The 27,584-nt window shown below is 35.7% G+C and overlaps 5 protein-coding genes across 9 annotated transcripts in view; 1 reads left to right on the forward strand and 4 right to left on the reverse strand.

The window, feature by feature from the left end:
* Positions 1-2,313: 2,313 nt before the first annotated feature.
* Positions 2,314-7,024, reverse strand: LOC147295814 (metaxin-like protein). Its single transcript, XM_086233267.1, has 6 exons — positions 6,774-7,024; positions 5,742-6,076; positions 5,436-5,512; positions 5,207-5,267; positions 3,579-3,741; positions 2,314-2,939 (listed from the first exon to the last, which is right to left on the reverse strand). Exons 1-6 carry the CDS (start codon positions 6,916-6,918, stop codon positions 2,755-2,757), a joined length of 966 nt encoding a protein of 321 aa, XP_086089393.1. The 5' UTR covers positions 6,919-7,024; the 3' UTR covers positions 2,314-2,754.
* A 2,642-nt stretch (positions 7,025-9,666) lies between these two features.
* On the forward strand, positions 9,667-17,751 carry LOC147295815 (pumilio homolog 6, chloroplastic-like). Of its 3 annotated transcripts, none has more exons than XM_086231527.1 (10): positions 9,667-9,776; positions 11,038-11,717; positions 12,037-13,349; positions 13,433-13,574; positions 13,678-13,785; positions 14,573-14,785; positions 14,892-15,002; positions 15,913-16,107; positions 16,634-16,805; positions 17,269-17,751. In XM_086231527.1, the coding sequence occupies exons 2-10, from the start codon at positions 11,100-11,102 to the stop codon at positions 17,286-17,288; spliced, it is 2,892 nt and encodes a 963-aa protein (XP_086087653.1). In that variant the 5' UTR covers positions 9,667-9,776; positions 11,038-11,099; the 3' UTR covers positions 17,289-17,751. The 3 variants fall into 3 exon arrangements, with proteins under 3 accessions (XP_086087653.1, XP_086087652.1, XP_086087654.1); XM_086231526.1 differs by having other exon boundaries at positions 9,684-9,937; XM_086231528.1 differs by having other exon boundaries at positions 9,684-9,894.
* Positions 17,752-18,399: 648 nt separating this feature from the next.
* RID2 (S-adenosyl-L-methionine-dependent methyltransferases superfamily protein) lies at positions 18,400-21,376 on the reverse strand. The gene is made up of 8 exons (XM_086232488.1): positions 21,157-21,376; positions 20,952-21,035; positions 20,778-20,833; positions 20,543-20,599; positions 20,228-20,277; positions 19,898-20,050; positions 18,920-19,055; positions 18,400-18,785 (listed from the first exon to the last, which is right to left on the reverse strand). Exons 1-8 carry the CDS (start codon positions 21,326-21,328, stop codon positions 18,621-18,623), a joined length of 873 nt encoding a protein of 290 aa, XP_086088614.1. The 5' UTR covers positions 21,329-21,376; the 3' UTR covers positions 18,400-18,620.
* A 1,339-nt stretch (positions 21,377-22,715) lies between these two features.
* Positions 22,716-23,981, reverse strand: LOC147295817 (60S acidic ribosomal protein family). The gene is made up of 2 exons (XM_086232851.1): positions 23,702-23,981; positions 22,716-23,072 (listed from the first exon to the last, which is right to left on the reverse strand). Exons 1-2 carry the CDS (start codon positions 23,897-23,899, stop codon positions 22,911-22,913), a joined length of 360 nt encoding a protein of 119 aa, XP_086088977.1. The 5' UTR covers positions 23,900-23,981; the 3' UTR covers positions 22,716-22,910.
* A 563-nt stretch (positions 23,982-24,544) lies between these two features.
* NOF1 (U3 small nucleolar RNA-associated protein) overlaps positions 24,545-27,584 on the reverse strand; it is a 16,271-nt gene continuing 13,231 nt past the window's right edge. For 2 of the 3 annotated variants that reach the window (XM_086232004.1, XM_086232003.1), the window contains exons 20-25: positions 26,425-26,452; positions 26,233-26,330; positions 25,981-26,086; positions 25,721-25,783; positions 25,507-25,578; positions 24,545-25,059 (exon numbers count right to left, since the gene is read on the reverse strand). In XM_086232004.1, the coding sequence (XP_086088130.1) occupies positions 24,985-25,059; positions 25,507-25,578; positions 25,721-25,783; positions 25,981-26,086; positions 26,233-26,330; positions 26,425-26,452 (442 nt within the window). In that variant the 3' untranslated portion in view covers positions 24,545-24,984. Of the gene's footprint in view, positions 25,060-25,506; positions 25,579-25,720; positions 25,784-25,980; positions 26,087-26,232; positions 26,331-26,424; positions 26,453-27,584 lie in introns of those variants that run through there. The other variant, XR_015120359.1, reaches the window with a different exon arrangement.

Raw genomic sequence — 27,584 nt, forward strand, 5'->3', positions numbered from 1 at the left:
GCCAACACCATGAAATCAAACAAACAGAGCCACCTCAAACACAGCAAACAAAATTTTTGAACCCAAGCATGAAAAAATTTAAATAACAAAAATTGAAGAGGCAACAGCAGCAACCAGCTTTGACATGTAGCCCAAAAAGCTTTGCGTTTTAAGGTTCTTTTACTCTGCTTTTTACTTTCTCTATCTGTGTTCTTTGGGGGAGCTATGTATATCTGATCAACTCCAAATCATGACTGAAGTAATTATTATACACACTCAATTACTAATAAGTACGGTATTTAGCAAACTAGTAACTGAAGAATTATTTACAACATCTACTGGGTTCAATTGGGTTGTGGCGGTAAACAAGGTGGTTTTTCAGGTTTCAGTTTCTTTAGCTCCGTCTGCTTCATTATATGGTAAATTGCAAATAGCACCTGCTTGTGGAAACTATTTCAAGTAACTAAAAAAGTTTAATTAAAAATTTGATTCTCTAGATTTTCTATGAATCTGTCATTGTTCATGATAATAATCATGATGTTGCTTTGTGCTCAAACCAAAATTATGAGAAATTGATCAGTGCCTCACCTAGTTGAACAGTCCGGAGTAAAGGTTTGGATTGCATATGAAAAGAAATGTATGCAACTCTGGAACCAAGATGTGAAAGGAGATGACCATTCTGCAGTAGAGAAAACAAGGGTAGCCATTAGAGATCTGCATACTCAGATGAAGGTTTAATATACACTCAGTTGAAGCTATTTCAAAGAGTATTGAAACTTTTAAGGGATGAAGAATTGCAGCCTCAACTTTCAGAACTGGTACAAGGGTATGTCGCTCAGCTTTTATAAATAGTTGCCAGATCATGTCACATACACAGATAGAGTTAGTTGTGAGCCATGCTTCATGTAATAATCCCTCTATTAACACCAGGTTAGCAAGGATGTGGAAAGTAATGGCTGAGTGTCATCAGTCGCAGAAACAAAGCCTAGATGAAGCCAAGCTTTTATTAGCAGGCACACCTTCAAAACTGGAAGCTAAAAGGCACTCTTCTATTTCAGTCACTGATCCAAACCGGTTTCTGCAGCCAATCTTCAGACAGAGCTGAGGAATTGGTGAGCCTATTTTGAGTCATGGATCACTTCTCAACGATCCTACATGCATGCATTAACAGGTTGGCTCCTCCATTGCACGATGGCTGATCCTGACACGTCGAAGTTGCCATTCTCTCCTCGTCGCTCCAATGGGGCTCTTCCAATATCCGGAATTTGCATCCAATGGTCAAGGTTTCTCGATGCCATAAGCGAGACACCAGTGCTGGATGGACTAGATTTTTTTGCAGCTGGTATGAGGTCCCTCTATGCACAACAGCTTAGAGAGGATTCACGTCGAGTTCAGGTAGGTTCAAAGAGATTCAGAGCTGGATCATCGGAGGAATTCAGTGGGGATATGGAATTGGTGGAGGTTGGTGAAGTTGAACAAGTAATGACTGCAGACAAAATGGCTGAGGTTGCCATAAGGGTACTTTGTGCTGGAATGTCAGTTACTCAGTTACTATGAGCTCACTGACAGAGTTTTCTATTGCTTCTGCTGAGGGATATGCTGAACTTGTGAATCAATGGAACAATGCCAAGACTGGAGCTGGGTATGTAAGGTTATGATATTTATGGGGTAGTTTAGCAATGGTTTATGGGTGTCAATGTATTTGGAAAATTAATCTATATATAGATAGAGTTATTGCCACCCTATCCCTATTTAGTTTGACTGACATGGTTGGTTGTGAGTTGTGACATCACCAGGGAGAGTAGAAAAAAACTACAGTATTCCACTAACTTATATCCATCTGTCATTGAAAAGGTATCTCATATCTGTATATCCCAGGGTTTCAGATCTTCTCTATTCACCATTTACCAAACGGGCTTTGGTAACAAAGGGCATGCCTCGCAGATTTATAACCTCGCAAAATACTCAAATCATCAAGATCCACCACTGAACTACAAATCCCCCCATATGCAATTCATTTTAGCACAAATTCAACACCAAGCCCTAATCCAAATGCACTAACACAAAAAATAATTTTCCTATCATGGGTGGACCATGTCCATCTCTCATCATGTAGCATAGCATGTGATAAGTGACAGACAAAATAGTTGCATACACCTGTTACATGAAAACTTCTCGTATAAGACTAGTTACAAGGCAACCAGGTAAATGTATGTCCTTCAACCTAGAACAATACTTCTGTCAAAATATATTTTCATCTGATGGGTTCCAGAATTCAAATCTTACCATGTTACTCCATTTCCAAGAATTCCCCATACCAAGCAAGAACTTCCATGAATTAACAGCATTCCCATAATCACATCCGAAAATTTGCATAATCAGATCACATTCCATGATGTTCTTATTCAGAAAAATAAAGCCCAATACCCATAAGTATGAATCTGCGTCAAGGTTCAACTCTTCGCCAATTCATATTCTATAAAATATACACTGTAAGCACAGCACTGCTTCAAAAGTCAAACATTAGAATCCGACAAGTGAAGAGCATCTCTTTCAAACTTGAGTTCTATGTTTCTAACTAGATCTTTCCAATAAATCATATTATATATTTTAAATGGGTGCTTATTTTCAAAATTTTCCAACCATATCATACTAAAAAAATTAAAGAAAAGGATTACAGGAAAAATCAACCTCATCAGGCTGCTAACCCTGGCTGGTTTTCATGCAAAAAATGCTGGTGTAGAAAATACAACTCAAATGGGTAAACCATTTTTCCTAATCATTGTAATCATAGCCTTCACCATCATCAACCTCAACTTCAGCCTCATCACCATGACCCATGAGAGTGATGAAGAGTACAACAGCAACCAGCTGTGTTACCAGAAAATATTTGCCCCTTCTCCTAAAACTTTTCTCCTCCTCCGTTTTTTCCCTTTTGGGTTTGTTCTTGGGCTTAGAACCTGATAATTAAAATACGCATTAGCAAAATTGTATTTGAGGAGAATAAAATTACAAGATAGGTGACCCCGATAAGAATATCATACATAGGACTAAAATAATTTAATCGCATAAATAGTTGTCAATGTATACAAAAAGGTCAGAGTATAAATAACTTAATCGTTATATCAGACAAAACGGAAAAACTTAATGGTTAAAGTTCATGCGCAATCCGAATGCTAACTTCAGACAAACTACAATTTGCCTCTCGTTCCCTACATATCTTTTAGATGATTTATATCACCCATGTCCCAATTAGTATGGTCATTCATTAGTTATGCAAGAAAGCAGGCTTTGAGTCTCACATGGTCTCAAATTACAAACTGCAAACTGCAGCTGTCAGTACAAGAGAGGTCTAATGTGGAACCTTCCTCATATTCCAACTTTTATACAGTCAGAAGTAAAATACTATGTTTTTTAAAGTTACCATAAGGTGTTGAAAACTCCTAGTGTGCAAGCCAAGTCTACCCTGAAATTTTCCAGTATTAACAAAGATTCCACTAAAGGCAATTGTGTGGTTTGGTAAAGGCAATGAATCCATTAAATCATAACATTCAAAAGCAAATACAGATATACAAGTCTTGAATATGAAAGTATCTCACTCCAGTTTGAAGGACCTCTTCTTGGAGCTGCCGACGAAGGGCTTGCATGAGAGTTTGGGACTGATGTTGAAGAACCCGCATCCAAAAATTCCATCTTAATCCTATCAGCATACCTAACAAGATTTTCATGTTCTAAAAGCTTGCTCCGCAGCTTTGAATTTTCCTAAAAGCACATAATTGCAGGAAGCAGGGTTAAAATACTCCTTAAAAGTTCCTATCACCAAAAAAAAAAAACCCCTAAAAGCAATAAGATTGAACAAAATTTTAGTATAAATCTTGGTGTAGCCCATATGCCCAAGTTCCTCTTGTGAAACCAAAATATATTTAGAAAAAAGAAAATTAAAAACAGGTTTGGAGTCATCTTTGCTCCAATGCAAGAACAAATTTCTTTTAACCCGTGATCCTCATAAGCAATCATGTGAAATAAAAAATCAGGAACTCCAAAATAAAATCATGTAAATAAATCTAACATCTAAAAGGAGTGGGGAAGATTAATGCAGTTCTGGTCCTATGTCACATAGAAGACCGGCAAATGCAGGAATAAAAGTGAGGGGGCAAACAGGGAAATAAAAGGAAATATTAACACCGGAGTGCCTCTACAGCATTTAATATAATCAAATTAATAATAGCATAATAGCAGTTGATGTAATTTAAATTGATTTTTTATACAATATAATATGTTGCGACTTGCAAGCAACAGGGGCATGCTATGAATAGTTTCTAAGAGTGTCAACACAATCAAATATGTGTCCAAGCAGGGCTACATATTAAAAGGGCATAATACTTGAAAGGGGGTTTCTATTAATACTCCCAAATGCTCATTGCAACCCCCCAATGCTCGTTGTACCCCCTCCAAATGCTCAATGTACCCCCAATGAATATTTTCCCCAAATAAACTAAAAATAAAAAATAAAAACCCCCCAAACCCTGCTCCATCCGCAGAACCTCCACCCCACCACTCTCCCCTCCCTCCCACCCTTCCAGCCGGCCCCACCACCCTCACCAGCCAGCAACCCCCTCCCACTCCTCCCCTTTCTTTCTCTCTCTTCCCTTCTCTCTCTCTGTACATCGGCACCAGAGCCATTAGGGAGCCCAGAAACCTTGCTGTATCAGTCCATTAACATGCTTGGGATGTTATGTGACAAAAAAATTTTGACAGGCATTGTGTGGCAAAATTGATCTTTTGTTTTATCATAAAATTCAATCGCTATGGAAGTTTACTTGTCTTTAAAAATTTAAATAAAGCTAATAAATTTAGAAGCCTTAGAAAAAAGTTACACAAGGTTCTGTGAGTTCAAAAAAGTTTAAAAGCTTGAAGTAATTAACAAACTCACAAAGAAAATTGTGCAAGTCATATTTCAATGGCCAGAGATTCATGCAGAATTATACTTGGCATGCATCTTCTTTTCTTTTATCTTCCACTCAGTAATATTTCACACAAATTCTTTTTTTCATTATCAAACTCAAGAATTTATACTCTGTGAGTTCATGCAGATTACTAGCTCAAATCCTAGCTGGAAACTCAACTTCCCAATGAATTCAAACTATGTAATTGTTCTAGTTAAACATAAATGGTGCTAACATAAACTTTCTTGGGCCGTCTGCATATGATGAGTGAAATGACTTACTGGTAATACTTGAAGAGTGATAAGTGCCTGCCCAAGAAAGACCGCATCCAAACTTGACGGCCTGCACAAAAGGAACAATGCAGGTGGATGCACAATCAGAAGGTCAGTAGTAATTGACTAATTGGCACTTCTCATTCAAAAGAAAGGAAATTTGAACAATCGCAAAAGTTCCAAGGACTTTTTTTGTAAAAGGAAAAAAGTATCTAGAATAGGATATTTAGAAAAGAACCTGTTTTCAAATAAAAATTTTTGCTCCCCTAACCTACTTGACAGAGCTCCAAATGCAATGCTGGCCCTCTTGTATGTCTGTCCACCAATTTTGTCATTTTTCAGATCAATAAAACAATATGATTTCAAAATAATATATGTAAGATTGAAAAAAGAAGCTCTAAACCAAGTGCTACTATCCCTTTTATGTGTATGTTCATGGCACATTAAGAAGAGAGGGGGGGAGAGAAGAACAAGCAAGAGAGAGAGAGAGAGAGAACACTCATTACTTAAGACAGTGTAGTAGGAGCAGTGGAAAAAATGGGACCTGTTTTTCTATTTGCTCAGCATTGTCTTTAGTAATCCCAAGTCGCTGCTTTACAGTGTGCACTTGCTTTAAGAATAAAAGCTTTCCTATTGGCCATGGGAGATCAGAATAATAAATCATTTCAGCAGAACTACCATCAGTTCCCACCCAGAGTTCATACGTGATTGCATCAGCAATCCATGAGCTAAGCATTGCCTTTGTAGATACCCACTCTGGGACTGAGTGAAGGTCAGTGTCCAAATCAACAAGGCCATCTTCTCTTAGTGCTTCGATAATGCCACCCTTCTCATTATTATAGGCCACATACTCACCAGATTCAACATAAGGAATTGTATCTAACACAAAAGCCACAATAAATATCATGATTATTTTCATCTAATTGAAATATGTCTGCGCGCATGCGCACACACACACACACAGTCATATGTATATGTAAAATTACATTCGAAGATTCCACTGCCATAAACCAATAAAAATGCAACTATATCAACTAAACTTGTTATTGCATAAATTAACAAAGATAATCAGAAACTATGCAAATCAAGGTTCCTGCACATACACAGAAGCGAAGCCTCTGGGCACCCTTGTCCAAACAAATTACATATGCCTAACCCACAAAATCCTACTTATTTTTAACAACATATTCCAACTGTACAGTTATGTATAACAGAGAACATCCATGAAACCAAGACATATGCACAAATATAAAATAAATTATAAAACTAACTTTGAAAAAAAAAAAAAAAAAAAACTCCATACTAGCAGCAGTTAGGAATTAAGAACTACTTCCCATTCAAGTAACAAATCCAAAACCCAGACACAATGGAATCATCAACCCAAAGCATAAAACTTTATAGCAACCCAATGCCCATTACACACCAACAAAATTTCTGACTACTACACTGACAAACCCCAGTACCCCACCCCCAAAAAAGTAATAAAATAAATAAAAAGAAAAGGGTTCAAAACCCAACTACAAATGTCTGAAACAAAGAAAAGAAAAAGGTGAAGAGGTAGAGAAAGAGTTAATACCAGAGTCAGGGTAGATGAGATTGTAATCTAAGTGAAAAGAAACATTTGCAAATTTGAGGTAGAAGTAAGCAGGCAAGCATGAAGGGCAAGCAGTAGGGAGACCAAAACAGGGCTTCCTCACAACGAGAGTGTACTCTTCTTCCATATAAACTGTAAAACCCACTTGGGGTGTTGCCTTTGTGAATTCACTGACACAAGCAAGGGTGTTTAGGGTTTCTCAATGGGGGGTGTTGCAGAGAGAGAGAGAGAGAGAGAGAGAGAGAGAAGGGGGTTTCTTGGGGGTTTTGGAAATTGGGTCTTTCAGTGTTTCATGAGTCTGGGATGGGGCGGATCTGGGTGGGTCTCAATGGGTTTGGGTTTGGGTTCGGATAGAGTAACCCGATTCAAAGGCATTAATATCTTTTTTTTCAATAAAATATATTTTTAAATGTTTCACAAAACAAAAGAAAGTATTTTATATTTGAGTTCTTTATTAATAAGTCACAACATACAACATTTTTTAGTCATAAATTCAAACTTCTAATTTATTTATTTTAAGCCACAAAAAATATTTCTAACCCACAATTCAAGAAAAATCAAGTATGAAGCATTCAATAATATTCAAACTCAAACATATCCAAGTAATTAAGGTATTCAAACTTACTCAAGTTTTAGTTAAATTAATTTTTTAATTATTTTGAAAGCTTAGAGTTTATGGTATAGTCTTTAGAATTTAGGGCTAAAACTCTAAAATTCTAAATATGAAGTCATGAAATCTAAACTCTAAATGCTTAAACTTTAAAACAATACTACATCATTCAATAAAATGTAATTCTATGAAATTATAAAGTGTAACTCTATAAAAGTTATATGCTGCATCATAACAAAATAAAGTATAACAATTTATATATTGCATCATAACAAGATAAAGTGTGACTTTGTAAGATTTACATACCGCATGAGGAAAACAAAAATAGTTTTAACCCTAAACCCTAAGATTTACATACCGCATGAGGAAAACAAAAATAGTTTTAACCCACTCATTGTGGTTTAAAAATAAATTGATCTTTTACATAGATTTTTAATTGAAACTTACAATTTTTTGTGGTTTTTTGCTAATTTATTTTTTTTATATTTTTGATGTATGTAGGCACGTTTATAGCTTATGTGCAAAAATAGGTTATTAGTCAAACACATGCAGCGTATAGTTTGTAATCTAATTCTTTGCACTTTAAAATATGATTTTAAAGAAAAAAAGGCAAGTTATTTAAAACTGTTTGATAAAAAAAAAAAAGTTTTTTAAATATGAGTAGTGAACAACTCTTATATTCCTTTTTCTGAAACATTTATTCTTCACAATCTCAAAAATATGCTACCAAATATGGGAACAGAATCTTATATCCATTATCAAGTTTCAAATATGAAAACCAAACGAAATCTTAGAGTATCTCCAAATAGTAGGACATATGAGGTAGAAAATAAAATTTGGAGTGTTATGTCAAGCTTTTTATACATCAACCCACTCTTCAAGTGATTAAGAAAAAATTGTTGTGTACTTCACCACTCAGTCTTCCTTTTTTGGAAGAAATTTTTTAGTTCAAATCTCATATACCAGATTTGTTGTTCAAATTCAAAAAAGCAAATTGAAACCTAAGTATATCTAAAGATAAAGAATGTCACTTTTTTTCATTCACTCTTATTTTTACTATATTCTTAAGATTATTAAAAATAACTAAAGCTAAGAATAAATAATAAAATTATAAAATTTAAAGAGTAAGTTAGAGTACCACCCTCAAAAAAAAAAAAAAAAAGTTAGAGTACTACCACCTTTTTGTGATGAGTAAAAATGGACTATAATACTTATTTTCTAAAGATAGTAAATACTTTTTTGGTTATATTGGATATGGAATCAAATGTTGGACCCATTATAAACTTAATTCATTACCCCACTTATTGTCACTATTTGAGCTAATTCCAAGAATTTAAAAATAGCAAATTTACAAACACTTTTATCAATTTAGCTCATATCTTGAAGATGATTTAAATTAAGTGTTATCAATAGGTGCAATACAAAGTTAGAAAGAAGAGAAATAATAACGCTCCTCTTTTAATTTTATAGAGAATAATATGATAAAATAATAATATAAATCATGTATACCTTTTTGCGCTATTAACCTTTAGATTTTGTTCTAAGTTCTAACTTCTATGCAATTGTTTTATTTAGAATTTGACATGATCAACAATTGTGCATGATGCTATAATACTCAGCAAAAATAATGCAAGATACTAATTTTTTTCTCCACTTACGCACGCAAGATGCCATATGCAATGCAAAATGCTATCGAGCATACATGATTACCTGTCTATTTTTTGTGCCTCTTGAAGTCAACCAACCCAAAAGAAAAAAGTGGACCATTAAATTTGAAATTTTTATTGATATGTTTTAGTATTGATTTTGCCCTTAAATTTAAATATTTGTTGTTCGAGACTTATTATTTAATTATTTAAATATAAATTTCAAAAATAAATTTTAAATTTAAAAGTCTCATTTCTCTCCAAAATTAATTTAATCTAGTGGTTGTATACAATTTTTTTTTTGAATGAGTTATGAATTCAGATTTTATAAACAACAATTGTTGATTAATAAAAAAGACTCCAAAGTTAATAAAGATTAGCAAACCTAAATGAGCAGAAGATTATACGTCTTTTACGCTACACCATGCAAGAGTTGGAGTGTTGAACTCCTTTTGTTTGGAAAAAAAATATATATATATATATTTTGACGTAAAATTAGCAAAAACCTTATCTGGAATTAGTGTATTTTTTATTCTTTAGAAAGTTGAAAGAAAGAAAGAGGAGCTTTAAATAGTAAATACCCGCTGAAATGAGCCAAATACATCATTTTAGTAGGGACGGACGACTCATATAGTCATATCTCTCCCTCTCTCTCTCTAAAGAAGAATAATAAGAGAATCTAGGTGCTAGGGTTTGTTTTGAACAGTGAATCTTTTGCATCAGCTGCTGGTAAGGGAATCTCTTATTCTTAACATTTGCTCAAACTTTGGCGTGTCACAAACAAAAAGTCCACCAACGGTTCCCAAAACTCAAACTCTCTGCCTCTGTCTCTCTCTGTATTCCCTATGTGGGTTCCAATACTCTGGTGCTCTCTTATGGCCTTTTTTCGTGTATGTGAAAGCTTGGATTTTAATGGGTTTTTTTTGTTTTTGTTTTTCTGTTTCCTTCTGTCTCTAAGTGTTTGAATGATTGGTGCTGAAAATATTGTGTTTTTCATGGTTTTGGTTGTGTTACTGTTGAAGTTTAGTCTTGTAATTATGCTGGGGGTTGCTGTTCTCGACGACAGTATTTGACTATTTGTGTTCGTCTATGGTTTTAAATGGTTTTTGTTAAATTTTCTTGCATTTCGATTGTTTGGTTAGAAAGTTGGGGGACAAGAAGAGAAAGTTTTGAATTTTATGATATATGTTATTGTGGGTTCTTCGTAAAAGTCAAAACTGAGGAGCTCGTATTCAGTTTGGTTGAGTTGAGGTGTTTGTCTAGAGGGTTCAAAAGTAGGTGTTTTTGCTTGCCTGATGTTTTTTTCACCAAAGGGTTAAATTTTTATACTTTCTGCTGTTGTGCGCATATGCCCAGAGCATCCTTATTAATCTTTCACTTGCAATGAAGTTTCAGACTTCTTGCTGATAATTGGAGGTGAAAAATATCCATAATGATTTGAATCAGAGTTGTTGCAAATTCTGCTATTTGAGTATTCTAATGACTCTTAATTAGTTAATTGTGTTGTTTATTGTAGTTTCCACCTTTTTTTTTTTCAAGCTGTTTTGATTTTCCAAGCCATGTATATATTACTTGTGAGCGCAAAGTCTATTTATCTAGTACATTTTGAGCGAACAAAGGTGGATATGAAGACCCAATTTTATAATTGAGAATTTGTTTTGATGTCTCTTCTTTTCTATACCAAAATATTTTTTCTGGACATTTAGATCACATATTCCAGCAATATTTATTAGTTTATAAAACAAAAGTGTACTTCTTGGCATGAAGGTACTGAATGACACCACAGTAAGGGGGTAGATTTTAGAAAATTTTGCCACAAATCATATGTTATTCCAGTATTGGGACTCCTTGTCACATTTCTAGTGTTTTTTATTGGCTACGGTATATATTTAATTTATTATTCATTTGGTCTTTATTTTGTATTTTTTTCTTACCATATTCCCTTGCATATTGATTAAAATGCCCACTATCTCTCTCTTTTTTTTTCTAGGCGACTATGTGAGATTCCTTATACTGTCATAGAAAAAGGGGGCATATTAATCTTCTGGTATCATGGCAACTGAGAGTCCAATTAGAATGTCAGAAACTAGTGGAAAATGGGCTTCCCATAAGAAGCCTGCAAAACTTGCACCATCATCTGCTAATATGGCTGCAGAGGAGTTGAAATTGCTTCTGAGGGGCCAGAAGTTCCATAGCAGTGGAAAAGATGTTGCCCCTAATAGAAGTGGGAGTGCGCCTCCAAGTATGGAGGGTTCGTTTTTGGCCATTGATAATCTGTTATCCCAGCAGGACTCTAGCATGAGTGGAAGCTTGGCAAGTCTAAGTAGTGCTATTGAAAGGTGTGAGTCTGAGGAACAATTGCGTGCTGATCCAGCTTATTTGGCATATTACTGTGCCAATGTCAATCTGAATCCTAGACTTCCTCCTCCGCTTATCTCATGGGAGAATCGACGTCTGGCACGCCATATTGGTACCTTCAGCCAGAATTGGGGACCTGTGGATGACAGTGGTAATGGCTCTTTTCATATCTCTCAAGGATCACTTCCTACACACAAGGAAGAGTCTGAGGATGATCAGTCACCCCAGCAGGCTTCAAATGATTGGGTAGATCATACAAGTGAAATTTGGTCTGGAGAGGATGCATCTTCATTGACAGGCCAACACCAAAATGTGAGTGATTTAATACAGGTTAATTCTTGACATTTTAGTTACCAAGGTGCATATATTCCCAAGTTTAATTACCTTGAGAATTTCATTCTTTTTTCTTTTCCTAGTTGGGTTGTTAAGTTTGAATCCTTACCATTTTCTCTTACAAAATAGATTCTATTGATGAATGAAAAAATTTCTTTACCATATTGTGAATTACAGAAAATATTACTGTTGGTAAAACTCTGGAGTTGATGTGGAAAATATCATAACTGGTTGCTTTTTAGCTTCCTTTCATGAAAATGTCATGGTTGTAAATGCAAAATCATCTTTTTATTTTCAGGAAGATTTTTGTGGCTTCACACCACCTGTATATAATCACTCTCATACCTTAAGCAATGGAATACCTGAAGAATTTATTGATCATAGTTCTGTTTCCACTTCCTTGCACGATCCCCCTATTAATATGACAACTGCCAATAGGCCCACTGTGGGTGCACAATCTGCAGATGATACAGTGCTTTCACTAAATGATGATTCCTCACCAGCCCCTGTTGCAAGATTGTCATCTGTTGATTTTTCCAGGAGCACAGGCGTTAATGATGCAGGTGTTACCATCATTGAATCTGAAATGGAGGCTCTTAATCTATCAAACATGCCAGAGAATCAAAAAAATCAAGAACGGAAGCACAGCTACCATAATAATTTCCTGCAGCACCAGATACACCAACAACAAAGCAATTTATCTCAAGTTCAAACTGCCAATTCTCAAGTACCTCCTCATGGTGTTAACTGCACATACATTGGCATGGATCAGAATCTCCATAATAGCTCCAAGTTTGCAGCGGATGTACAGCCAGTACTCCAGACATCTGGGTTCCCACCTCCACTGTATGCAACTGCAGCAGCCTACATGAGTTCAGCAAATCCATATTACTCAAATTTTCAGGCACCGGGATTTTTTTCTCCACAATATGTAGGTGGATATGCTTTGAATCCCACTGCTTTGCCTCCATATATTGGTGGATACCATCCTCCAGGTGCTGTTCCTATGGTGGTTGATGGAACTGTGGGTCCAAACTTTAATGTTCGAACATCTGGGGTTTCAACCGGGGGAGGCATTTCACCTGGTGCTGATATGCAACATTTAAGCAAGTTCTATGGGCAGCTGGGATTTCCACTGCAAACTTCTTTTTCTGATCCTATGTATATGCAATACCATCAACAGCCTTTTGTGGAGTCATATGGTGTTTCTGGCCAATTTGATCCATTGGCATCTAGAGGCGGTCTTGACTCAAAGAAAGGGTCCAATCATGCTGCTTATTTGGATGACCACAAAATCCAACATCAGAGAAAGGGAGGCCCGGGGAATTTGAACCCACAAAGAGGAGGGCCAGTGAGTCCTAACTATTTTGGAAGTGCACCAAATGTTGGTATTTTGATGCAGTATCCAACCTCACCCCTTAGTAGTCCAGTTTTGCCAGTATCCCCAATAGGCTCGGGTAGAAATACTGGCCTGTATCCTGGATGGCCAGGGCAAAGAGGCTTTGAGAGTTTTGATGATCCCAAGATTTACAATTTTCTTGAAGAGTTGAAATCTGGCAAAGGCCGCAGATTTGAGCTATCTGATATCACGGGACATATTGTTGAATTTAGGTAAGTTCTATGTTGTGCTCAATCTTGATTTCTTTATTAATTTGCTTAGGACAAGTAAGTCATCATAAATTTTTCAACTCCAGTGCTGATCAACATGGGAGTCGGTTTATCCAGCAGAAGTTGGAAAATTGTAGTGTTGAAGAGAAAGCTTCTGTATTCAATGAAGTTCTCCCACATGCTTCTAAACTAATGACTGATGTTTTCGGGAACTATGTAATTCAGAAGGTATGTTCCTAAATTATTGTTTTTTTTTTTTTTTTTTTTCTGTATGTTCTAAAGAGATTTCATGGTCAATGTGATTATATTAATTTCTTCCTTTTTGTTTCAGTTTTTTGAGTATGGAAGCTCTGAGCAGAGAAAGGAACTTGCCAATCAACTTTCAGGTCAAATTTTGCCTTTAAGTCTGCAGATGTATGGCTGTCGTGTAATCCAAAAGGTATGTGTGAGTGTGATAAGTGTTTGCTATGGTTATAAATACGTGTGGCTAATAACTTCTCGTTGTACATGCATGTTTTGATGATTTGCATTTTTATAACACCACTTAGCCTTTCCTTTTTGTCTGCCTAGTGAGTCTAGAACAGTTTTAAATGAGTTATGGGTTGAGTTGGCTAATTTCTTAGCTTGACTTGTAAAATTTGCAAGATTGTTTTCCAAGTTTCAGCAGTTTATCTCATTCATATATAGACTATTTAAAGGCACTGAAGAGGTCTTTGATATCAAGTGCTATTAGTAGTGATGTTTAGCTAGATTCCTGTATTTTTCTTATTTACATTATTTATTTATATTTTCCCACATCTAATCCTTATTTGTAACGATACTATTTTGCAAATAAGAACTTATTGTAGTTATTAACCCATACAAGAGTTGCAACGCTTTTTAATTCTAATATGTCTGATATGTAATTGCTATCTCCTTGTTTCTTTCTTCTGTGATTTTTTTTTTGGAAGGGGGTGAGTGCCTGAGTGGGTAGCCGTAGTTGCTTGATATTCTTTTTCTTGGGTGAATTGCTCCATTTTGTAAGCTAATTGGCCAACTTTGAACTGTTTAAGCTAGAATTAGAATATTGCACCCACTGACAAGCTTCCAACAATATTTGCATTATGTAATTGGAATTGGAAGCTATGTGCATAACATAATTGGCTTACCAGCATAGTGCTCTTTCTTGGTCCCATAAAAATATCTATATAATCTATATATTTCTTTTTCTTTTTTTGTGAGTGCAGGCACTTGAGGTTATTGAGCTTGAACAGAAAGCGCATCTTGTACATGAGCTGGATGGACATGTTATGAGATGTGTTCGTGATCAAAATGGAAACCATGTCATACAAAAGTGCATTGAGAGCATTCCAACAGAAAAGATTGGGTTTATAATCTCTGCTTTCCATGGTCAAGTTGCAACACTTTCAATGCATCCTTATGGTTGTCGTGTTATACAGGTATCCCTAAACTTGAGGGGTTGGAGAACTTCTCATCCCCATTGCTGCTCTTCATTTGGTTACCATACAGAAAATGGACTCATTTCTTGTTTTTGGTTCACTGTAGAGAGTCCTGGAGCATTGTACAGATGAGCTGCAATGCCAGTTTATAGTTGATGAGATCTTGGAGTCTGTTTGTGCTCTTGCTCAGGACCAGTATGGCAATTATGTCACCCAGGTTTGTATTGCACTCTGTACTATGATTACTATCTAATTATGACTCCTAGACTCTCTCTCTGAATAAATGTGCACTATTATTTCTGCATAATGGAAAATCAGTCTACTTCTTGGCAGTGATTCCTAATATGTAGCTAGCATAGTCACATATATGGGTAGCATATATCACGAGAAGAGCAAGTTGTGCTCTCATACAAGAAGAGGATAGCCATAAGGTACATCAGGAGTTTAAGAGCACTTAGGCTCTTGGCTCAGGCAGTAAAGGGTGTGGTTGATTGGTTGTCTTAGGCTCAAATCCAACTGATTGAATATGGATATTGGTGAGTAAGCAATGAGATAATCACTATGCTACACGAATAATTGGTTTGGGAATTTTCTGACACAGGCATGAATTTTTGGAGAAACAAGCTTCAAATAATAGACCAACTCAGAGGGGATAAAAATTTTAAGGCATGCCCATTCCAGAGATTGACTAGTCAGAGTTTTGCAACAGGAGAGGGCTTTGTAGTCAGAGTTTTGCAACAGGAGAGGGCTTTGTAGCTCAGGCACATACATACTTACACACATGTTTGTATGTATTTATACATAATGTGGGAATGACAATGGGAGAGGGCTTGAAGCTCTCTCTATCTTTCTCCACCCAATGGCTATTTGGTTCCCCAACCTCAAACTCTGTATGTATGCATGCATGTAAATATGTGGAAATTTATGTACTAGTTGAAAGTTGAGACACCTGTATTGAAGATATGAGATATTCCTTGTTCCATATGTGCAACACTTTGTTTCAACTAAATTTATGGGATGCAGTTTATGCTTTCAACTGTGTATCTGCTATATATGTATATATACATTTCACGTGATTGGTCTATGTCAATTGTTGGATGCTAATGAATGCTTTTGATGGCTGGCAGCATGTATTGGAGAGGGGAAAAGCTCAAGAAAGAAGCCAAATTATTAGCAAGTTGGCGGGTCATATAGTACAGCTAAGCCAGCACAAATTTGCATCAAATGTTGTCGAGAAATGTTTGGAGTATGGTGGCGCTGTTGAACGAGACCTGTTAGTTAGGGAGATTGTTGGGCATAATGAGGGAAATGATAATTTGTTGGTAAGAAGAATTCTTGATTGATCCTCCAGTTGGAAAATTCAGTCAGTTATGTTCTTTATGTTTCATATATATATATATACATGTAGTCTTTTAAAAAATACATAACTATATGTATTTTTCCTTTTTCACAATTACTGGGCCAAAGTAAGCTTACAATTTGAACAGCATTAGGGTCTTGCTCTTATAACATTGACATTGTGGAAAAAAAAAAGGAGGGGGGGGGGGGGGGGGGTGGTGTTGGAAGGAGAGAGACAGAGAGACTGTTGAAGTTTCCTTCGTGTTGGATAAGAAAGTCCAATGCCTAGCAGTAGTTTCATGTGATTTCCTTATCTTCGGACATCTTGAAGGGTTGGCATTCTATCATTTGAGTTTGTAGTTTTGGAAGCAGCACAAGTGATGTGATTTACAGATTTATTTAGATTTATTGCATGTTTTGTGATGCATTTGAAACTTCCATTCTACTTGATATTTAATTAATTGGGTTCCATTCTACTTGTTTAACCACCATGGTTGATTTCTGTCTTAGATAATGATGAAGGACCAATTTGCAAATTATGTGGTCCAGAAGACTCTTGAAATCTGTACTGATAGTCAGCGGACTATATTGATTAATCGTATAAGGGCTCATACGCATGCACTGAAGAAGTACACTTATGGGAAACACATTGTTGCTCGATTTGAGCAGCTTTTTGGAGAAGGTGTGTATTCTTAAATTTTAAATCACTTTTGGTTTACCCTATGTGTTTAATGCTTCATTAGTTTTTAAATATGGAGCATGCATGTTGAAATGTACCGCATTAACTTGGAGAGGTAGTGACCAAAATGCTATTGAAGCAGCATAAACTGTATCTGAATTTTTTTTTAAAGTTGAAAGTCTATTTCATACTCTTTGAGATTTGAGAATATGTGACTTTCTTGAAGACTGACAGGTTTCTTGCTCTCTATTATATTTTGCAACTATTCTATAAAACTCTTTACTTGATCACGTGGGAAGGAATAGATCATTGAAACAAGAAATGACAGGGAAATGAATTTAGAGTGCCCCCAATTTGGTATACAAGTTAATACTTAGCAAAGCCTCTATCTGATGGGCCAACTATCGCATAAGCATTTTTGTCTTCCTGTATTTTAATCATATACTTTGTTTTCTTTGACCTACAGAAAATCAATCAGGATCGTGATGCCAACAAAGAGAATTATCCAAGAATATCCCTTCAATGAATCTGTGGTTTGTCAAAGCATACAGGGGATGTGCATCCCCTGGCAATTGAAGAGAATAGCGTGACATTGGTTTACTGAGGCATCCTATTTATGGGTGCTGCTTGGCCGTAGAGCTTCAGTATGTGACTTCATGTGCAATTCGACCATCGGTGAGATTGGGTTGATGTAAGTCGGGTTGATAGTTGTAAGTTGGTAAATATATGTTTATTGCCAAGCAGTATATACTAAAATACTCTTAGGATGATTTGTTTGCAATGCAATTCAATGGGACTAATTGGAAGGAAATCATTCTTGGTGCTGTAAATGTATTTAGCATATATATTGCAATGTGTGGTTTTCATGATAGAAAAATGTAACAATCCTCTCTCTCTCTCATATGGCTTAAACATTATGATCTTAATTAATTTGAAATTTAGAAATGCTTACCACAAAATTCTTAGAAATCTGGACATTTTTGAGAAAATTTAGCAAGCATAGGCAATAGTATTTTTATACAAGCATCATTTGCCTCTTCTTGGCAAGGACTTCTTTTTTATTTATACATACTTTAGAAAGGTACAAATATTGATAAGATTCCCTGAAGATAAGATTCTCTAATAATAAGATTCCTGACACACGTCTAGTACAGATTCCATCAGATAGTCCCATCCATCATTAAGCCAATATTCATCACAGTTCAGCATGATTGCCATTCATCGGGATCATCATGCGGCTCATGTGGGAGTAGAATAGTAATGGGAGGGATGAGATTGTTCCAGTAATCAGACAGTCATATATGATTACAACTGTCTTCTTCAAAGGTAGAAAGGAACAGTTAATTGGTGTTTATGGACAAACGATGCTCTGTGTCCACATGTCTTGTATGTAGGATTTCTGGTTATCTTGTCCAGTTGTCCGTACGAGAGATTCCTCCCTTGCCATGAAGAGGTAGACGATGCTTGTATCAAAAACCTATTAATATTGCTAAATTTACTCAGTATTCTTAGATTTTCTCATAATGGTATCAGATCCTCGTAAAATAAATGCTTTAACACAGAACAAAATTTATCTTTTCCCCCAAACTAGTTAAGGTTACAAGAACAAATGAACAATCATATTACAACAAGACTTCCACGCTTACAGGAGATTCCCTAAAGTTTCTCTTATACCTCGAGAGATCTTGTATGTAAACTGGTAATTGCAAGTATTAAAAACCACTATTGAGAAAAGGGCAATGCCTCCGCAGAGACCGTATAAACTGGTTAAAGCAAAGAACTAATGCCGTAATACACAATTTGAGGCCTGGTGCAAGATCAAAACCGAGCCTTGCGTTTCCGAGCTGTGTATTTTGTGTCTGGCGGAACAACATTTCCTTTTCTTCTCATCTGTTCCTTCTTCTTCAGTATCCATTCTCTTCCCTTGCCTCTCTTTGTTGTTTTCTGCTTTTTCCTGGGCCTGTGCCTGTCTGAGATGCAAACCTGCTCGACACAAATAATAAAACATCAGAAATTCATAAATAAATGAATAGATAGAGGTTAAACCAGAAAAGGACAAGGTAGCCAACACCTTCCCTGAACATATCGAGAAAGTAAATGCATCAGTGACAACTTACTGTCTGATTTTCTTCATCTCCACTGCTCTCGTCGTCAGAGGAATTCTCCCCATCTTCACCTTTACCATTGGGAACGGACGTGCTAACTGATGGTGGACCACAAGTGAGGACAAGGTATTCTTTTCTCTTCTTGGTACTGTTACAAAATATTCCTTAAGCTAATGATATAAGAAAATTTGAGGAAAATGCTACTAGAATGAACTTTATATGTTAAATTCCCAGACCAAAAACATTTTCCATGTGAATTCAGAAACCGACGGTTTTCCCTAGAATTTCTATCCATTCAATACTTTCTCAAAAATTTTCACTCATTCAGCAAGTTATAGCCACACATTCCATCTTCTTTTTCCACTCATCTGTGCAAGGAATATGTTTGAACAAAAGAGGACCAGTGAAAGGTAAAATGATGAATCAACATTCAAGAAAGAAATTGTACAAAACCATTGTACCATACAACAACAGTGTGACTAGTAAATTGGAATAGAAAAAAAAAAATCTTAATTTAATTTAAAAAAAGACTTGAATTTCTTCATATGCCCATGTCAGACGTCAACAGCAATGATCAGAAATTCAGCAATTACTCTTCAAATGTTTATTTACCTTTTAAATTCTAAAAATAAACAAGGAGAAATATAAAGAAATGAATGCCAGCCATTATAAGCTTTTGATATTCCATTTATTTTAAGATTTTTTAAGTATATCAAAATCTCCTAACAAAGCCATTCCATGTCCCACCACGAGATTTGGGGAGCTGTTATTTGAATACTAATTGCATTATCAATTACGGCATGGTTTAAGAAATAGTCAAGGTGTACAATTTCCATGCAGCATAAGTGAGTAGTTTATGGGCTCGTGCGTGAGCAAAAAACTAAGTAAAGAAAGCAATTTATAAACCATTTTTGTTTTCGGTAGTAACAACCCTTTTTCAGACAAGATAAAAGCCTATTATAGTATTGCTCTCATTGGTTCCTTGCATACCTGTGGGGAAAATCGACAACGACACCACCAGAAAATCCAGCACGCATCGCAGAACTCAAAATCAATTCGCGCTGGTCTAGATTTTCAGGATACACTTGAAATGCTGCTCTTGCTCCCCTTGCTAAGCATCTGTACAATGATCCAAAGAAAGCCCTGCAAAGAATTTAAGCTAAGAACATTCATACTAGTACTACAACCAAAAAGAGACCACAGGTTCAGCCTATGCATAATCTCAAAACAAAAACAAGAAGATCCAGAAACACTGATCATTGCATTCAGGCAATATTAGTTTATTAAAGGATGTAAGAATCAATAGGAAACACAACATACTTCAATCTTAATCGGGGATTATGTGTGGATTTATCAGCATTGCACAGCCACTGCATTGCCAATACATGAAAATATCAATGATCAATACACGAAGTACTCTCAATAGTTATCAAAATGAAAAAGAAAAAACCATGTACAAAATAGGAATTAATTGAGCGAAGCTTTAAGGCTTAGACAGACCACAATGACTTTGAATGATTGTTGATATATACAAAATTTCCCAACAAGGGACACCTGCTAACATATAAGGGACCTGATAGAAGAAATCCGGCTAGATATTATCACAAGTATCGGTGAGTGAAAACAAAAGTAAACCTGAACAGCTGAGATACTTATGGCTCCGTCAATAACTCCTGGACGAAGTCCTAAGCCCTGAAACAATATCCAAATATATTGTCATGCTAATAAAAGAAAACAATTTCGCGTTTGAATCATTTGCATCTTTTTTTTCCTTTACATTTAGATGATTAAGTTGAAATGAAGAAAATTCAAGGAAAAATATCAAGGGCCATGTAGTAAAAACTGAACCATGAGTCTTGAAGTTTGATACCTGACCCATGTCCCCAAGCAAAAGGTCACCTTCAACCTCATTCTCCAATGCAACATCTACAATTGTTAAAAACATTGAAAACCCATTTTTGGAAACAAACTATGGAAGCACATAAAGAAGCTCAAAATAAAATTAAAATTACAAAAAATAGATGAAACCCAAAAAAACACTTACCAAGCATTGACTGGGAGATATCTAGACCAATCCACTGATGCCCATTTTCAGACAATGTCTCTCCGCTAAGCCCTGACCCACAACCTACAGTGAAGAAGCTCAAGCTCTAAGCTTTCGCACTGGTTCAATGAATGAAACAAAACCCATTTGCTTTTTTTGTTTAAAATCTGAAGAAGATGAGCGTTTGGGGTTTAGAGAAAGATACCGATGTCGAGGAGCAACCTGGGGACGCCATCTTGGGGCAAAGCGAGGAGCTCGAGGGCTCGGTCGGAGAGCTCGGACTGAATTTCCATGATGCGAGAATTGCGAGTGTACTTGCGAGCTTCTTCTTCATTGTAGAATATCTCCGGCGGGGCTTGAAGCTCTGGCCGAGACATTTTTGTTTTCTGTTTTGTTTGTTATTCACTTATTCCGCAAACACAACACAAAAGAAGGGTTGAAGAGAGAGAGCTTAAACCCTAGCATCCTAGCTGTCCGCTATCTGCCGTCATGGGTTCAAAAGTTTTGGGCTTGATGGGCTTCAGTTCAAGTCTCTGATAATGTTGAGTCCAACTTTGAAGCCTAGTTTTTGTGGCCCAGCCCCAAACACTCACATGCACACTGACACACGTGCGGTTCCATATCAAAATGTGAAGAGTATCACAAATTCACAATTCACAATTCACAATATTAAGACCAAATTACGATATTTGATTAAATAATTGGGTTCGATTCAATTTTTATTTTTATTTTTATAAAGTGATATTGGAAAAGGTAGATTTGAACTTGAAATTTTGAACGTAGAGATAAATGTTCTTAACCACTAAAGTTACAGTTCTTATAAGTTTGATTCAAATATATTTGTAATTTAAAACTCAACAGGGTACCTTTAGAGAGAGAGAGAGAGAGAGAGAGAGAGAGAGTCAGCGGCCGGCCATTCGGGTGGGGAAGGAGGGGAGGGTGATTTGGGTTGGGGGCTGCTGGGTTCTTTGTTTTTTAATTCATTTTCTATTTTTTGTTTTTGGTTTTAATCTGATATGAGGGCAAAACTAAAAGTATGTGGAGAAAACTTTGTCAGTGGGGTATGTGAAGAAGAGTGTGGGATGCATTTAGCCTTGAAAGTCTTTACGATTTGAAGTGGATTTGAAAAAAAAAAAAAAATTCATGTTGGATGCAGTTGCGTCAGCTTTTTCTTCTAGCATAATTCAAGGTTAGCATAGTTCAAGGTTATGAATAATCATTGTGGATTGCAAGGTCATGTTGACCTGATGAATGCACAATTCATCGATCAAACTGACGGAAATTATGTCCTAAGATTGTTAACCGAATAAAACTCAAGTGCCAAATTGACAAAATGAAACTCCCCCCAAACAAAGACTACATTATAAGAACTATGTTAACATTTCCACTCCTTGTTTTACTTTCAGTCGCCTGGTTCCTGAGAGTCTCAGACCATTACAAATGATTTCCTAATTCCTACATTTTTTCATAAACAACCATTTGAATCAAATGACTACAAGTAAAGAGGGATAAAAAACTTTCAGCACAGAATGATTGATTAATGATGAATTTTGAGATTAAAATGGCTATTATATGGGACACTAATTGGTGCATATCATTTTACTCTAAAAAGAAGAGTTCACCCTGAATATGCTTCTACAAGTAGGGAACCTTGTCAGTTGTAACTACCACCAACCAACATATGGGGCAGAATATCAAGGGGTCAAAGTTGTAGCTGGAAATAACCAGCTAATCAGTTGAGAAATGAAGAAACAACTCCAAACAGACCATAACACTTTCAACACAAACATTTAAAGAGTGCATTCAAATTGTCAACAAAAATTTCTCAAAACAAAAATTTCTTCATGTCCCATATTCTTATCCAATCTACTTCACAATCACTGAATACAACTTGAAAAAGAAAACTAGTAAAGATTAAGACATAATATATAACTCGGAAACAACTGAGTTATGACTAGATTAATCAAAGAGAGAGAATCCCATATCGTCGTCCTCACTCTCCTCCTTCTCTTCCTTCTTCTCTTCCTTCTTCACTTCCTTCTGCTCCTCACATTCCTCGATATCAGCATTTTTACCACCTCCAATGAAGGCACCACCGCCCACAGCACCACCAATGACAACCTGAAGCAAACAAATTTGTAGTTATGGATTCCGCACTAAAACTCTTAACCGTTTAAAAAGATTAGCAAGCATTAACATTACATACCACCCACAATTGGTATTTGGTACTCTCTTAACTAATGGTTTTCAATGATTTCTCAACACAAAGTTATTATGGGGATAATATTAAATTGGCAAGTGATTCAATACTGTACATTTGACTATAACGCATTACAGGAGAATAAAACAGAACACAAGCAAAGACATGTAATTGACACAGTTACTAGTGCCTCTATTAACAATTTGGATAACAAATTTATAGTTTAAATTGAAGCATAATATATATAGCAGGCTTACAGAACCATTTTTGTGCTTTTTTTCTTGCAAGAATCGAATGCAATTTTGGGGAAGCATAAAACAGACTAAAATATGGACGATTAAGCTAAAGTATGAATTAGACCGATCAAGAAAAACCCAATACGCCAAAAACAAATCAAAACAAAACCCAGATTTCGATTTTCAGAGTTTTTCTTTTACCCAACAAGCAATCAAATGCAATGCAATATCATCGAAACAACTGAAAACCCCATAATATCGAAGAAACTAGGAGAGAGAGAGAGAGAGAGAGAGAGAGAGAGAGAGAGAGGGACCTGGAAGACGGCAGAGGTTGGAGTGATGACGGAGTAGGAGCTCTGGACGCCGCCGGAGGAGTCAGAAGAGAGAGCGGTCTGGATGAGCTTCCTCTGGAGCTCGAAGGTGGAAGGAGCAGAGGCCTCGAGGTCGCCCTCGTGCTGCTTCGCGGACCATTCTCCTCCTGAGTTCCTCAACACGAAGGTGAACACTCCCATTGCGAATCAAAACCCTAACCCTAAGCTTCTTGCAGTGCGTTTCGAATTTCGATTCTTGAGAGACAGACACCACGGGAACGGCAGTTTGTGGAGTTTGCTCTTTATGTAGAATGCGATGCCAAAACCCTAGCTAGCATGCACCCACTATTTGGGAAAAGACCCATTTGTCCCTATAATCTCCTCATAATTCCTTGTACACCTTAGTCCTTAGGAACGTTTTAGTGAGTTTGGATACGAACCCATAAAGGATACTAATAAACCAATATAATTAGTAACACAAATAATCCGACTTTGATTTTTGTGAAATAGTGCAAGAAAATGACATTTGTCTTATATTTTAATAGGTCATTGTATGAATCTCTGTAAAATTATTTTTATGGTTATGCTAAAATTATGGCCAAATAATAACTTATCATTATGAGATCCACTATTACTCTTCAAACAAAATTTACACTCTAAACTTAACTCTTACCCTTTCCCTTTCAACCCCCCCCCCCTTCTAGACCCTGGCAGGGGCAAAGTCACCCTCCCATCATGGTGCCATAGGTGCCTCTTTTTGTTGCAAATTATGATGCGATAAAAGAAATTGATGAGTGAATACTGAATAGTAAAGTAATTTCACAAATAGAAAAAAATGGATTAACCAAAGAAATAAGGGCCAATACACAAATGTACAGTCAGTCACAAAGAAATGAGTAATGGGCCGACGACTCATATCACATTTATCCTACAATATATGCTGCATTTTTTGTATTGAACAATCATTAGTATTCTTCAACATTGACTAACCAAACAATCCAAAATCGTTAATTGCTCATTGTTTGTACAACTCAGCCTGTCCTGTCCTGTCCGCTCAAGTAGCTGAATCAAAGAATTAACATTTATAAGTACGAATTGATTGTTTCTCTCAAAATCCTTTCAAAACCCTATCATCATATCTAAATATGAACACCTTTTTTCCTCACAGTATCTTCTTATGCAAGGAATGTTGGCAGACAGCCAGGCATCACTTGTGCCTAGACAGAGGGTTTCAGATATGTCTCATATTCTGCATTTCTAAGGGCTTCTTGATCTCACCAAAGTCTTCAAGAGAAAGAGAACATATTCACTTTTGATGTCAGCATTCTCTTTGCTGGAGCCGTTCCCACAATTCTCTCAAGCTAAAAGGGAGCATAAGGAAAAAAAAAAAAAAAAACTTTATTATTCACTACATTATGGAGTAAAAAAAAAAAAAACAACAGAAGAAAAGTGATGAGAGTTGAATTCCACATCGGTTATATGAACAATAACCAATGGTCCTTTTGGCTACTGAGTTGCTCTAATACATTTTCATTGTCTTTTAATTACAACTTTACAAGTACCAACTACGGATATCAACCAAATTAGCACTATTCTAATGTCAGAGATTTTCTTTATTTAATTGAAGAGGACCATGCTAGTTTCTAATATAATGGATATCATTGTTTGACCCAAAAAAAAGAAAAGAAAGAAAGATTGATCATTGAGTTCTTCAACATTTACATCTCCTAAGAAGTCAACCACTACCCATCTCATCCACACAATCACAGAAGGATTTGGCATGCGAAAAGAAGAGAACAAAATATTACCCGGAGGAGATCAAAATGAGAAAAGAGCACGGTGCATGCCATGTCATGGGACCCATCAAGCATATTAACAACCTGCAAATAAACATAATGAATGTTTGGTTTGGAATAACAAAAAAAAAAAAAAAACAAAGCAAAATATGACTATCCCAAAGACGAATTATCTGAAAATATCAAAGATAGACACTAGCAATTCGGTTGAGCTGATTGTGCTCACCTCAGGGTAAAATTCCTTTCTCTCTGGGAGAGAATAGATGATTATATTCTGAATTCCACGAATCTACTCAGATACAAAAAATAATTGGATGTGTTAGCAAAGAGGACTAATAAGACTGATTTTAATCTTCCAAGAAATATTTGTCAAAGAATAAGCATTAGGCAATTGACAACAACGTAGTGTCTCTAATATGGAAGGGCATATATATATATACATCAGCATTTTGACAAGAAAAGCATGTTCAAAGCACTCTAAAGAACCTTATATCTGTGGTAAAAATGTGCTCTCTCAGTGTAAAGCATGATCTTCCGCTTTCCTTCAAAGAACCAAACCCGTGAACGAGAAATATCTTTTTGTTCTGCATATCTAAGGAGCAAAGCAATATCTTTTGCATAAGTACATTTGCAACCACACAAGAAACCGATCACGATGTAAAACTAAGGATTTTCAGTGCAAAAGATAAAACGATCAACTAGGAGCAATGAGTAAAAGTAAATAGGACAGATTCTCACTCATGAAGCAGACAGAAGGATGCATTCTGTGACTTCAAAAAATTCCGAACTCGAAACATAATTCTAAGTAAGAAACTGATAAATATCATAATCCCACCCTGAATGAAAAGTTCCAAGGAAGATATAATTTTAGAAAAAAAAAAATAATAATAATAATAATAGCAATTAGTGCAAATTTTAGGTTTCACATACCTCAATAGAATCCTTTATCTTTGGGAAGACTGGAAAATATCAAGTTAATATTAATCAGTCAAGCACAGAATCTTTAAAGTTCGGAATTAACTTCAAGATGCAGCAAATTTGATGACTTCAGAACGGATAGGGTGTATATACAGGGTTTTTTTTTTCTTTCGGAAAAACGACTAATTTTAATGAGGAACTTTACAGTCTCTTTCTACCTTAAGTATAAATTGTTATAGCCATATCAGAAATATGATATATAGATGAGGAATTTACCTCAGTCCCGCTAAAAAGCCTTGCACAAGATTATTTATTGCCAAAGGTTCAGAAACAAAAAATCTTCTGGAATGAGAACTCAAAATCAAAATTTTGCTTTCAAAGATTTTAAGAAATTCTTCTAGATGTATTAAATACCATATTAATTCAGGTTGTCCAGGCACAACTGCACAGGGATCATTCATTTGAATTATGGACTCAAATTCTCAAAACTGGAAATAATCATCAAAAGTTCCTATCTGGAATAGGATTAAATTCATGCAGTCAACTTTGAATGCACAAAACTCAAAGTGAATGCTTATAGAAAGTTTAGTTCTCAATGCTTCAAAACGTACATTCTGTGAAGGTGCCTAATTGATTTTAAACACCCTTCCAGCTTTATAAGTTTCATAAACAACAAAACATTAACTACTAAAATTGGCATAAAAACTCCTTGTCTAGGTTGGAGATCTTTTTAGGTGTTTCTCTTGTATACTTCCCATTTACTGTTTACCTTCCCACAAAAACTTTCACTTAAAAAAAAGAAATCTTTTAAATTGAATTATCAAGGTTTAAATCTTTACCTTCTATATTATTTCAATAAGGTTTAATCTTTACCAAAGATTTGAATAAGTCATTTGATTTCACAGAATTTGATAGTTATCCAACTTTAGAATCAACCATTTGTCTAACTAGAGTTTGAATATGTTATCATGACTAGCAAAATTAATTACAAAAATCTTTTTTAATAAGTCAAACTGTGGCAATTCAGAAATCAAATTATATTTAAATTAAGAGCAAATTACAATTTAGTACCTCACTTTATATGTTGTTTCAATTTAGTACACCAACTTTGAAAACTAGCAAAAAAGTACCCTCAACTTTCATTTTGTATCAATTTAGTAACCCCTAACTTT

This window comes from Dryas octopetala, chromosome 2 (genome assembly GCF_963921425.1).
Source record: "Dryas octopetala chromosome 2, drDryOcto1.1, whole genome shotgun sequence".
Taxonomy (NCBI): Eukaryota; Viridiplantae; Streptophyta; class Magnoliopsida; order Rosales; family Rosaceae; genus Dryas; species Dryas octopetala.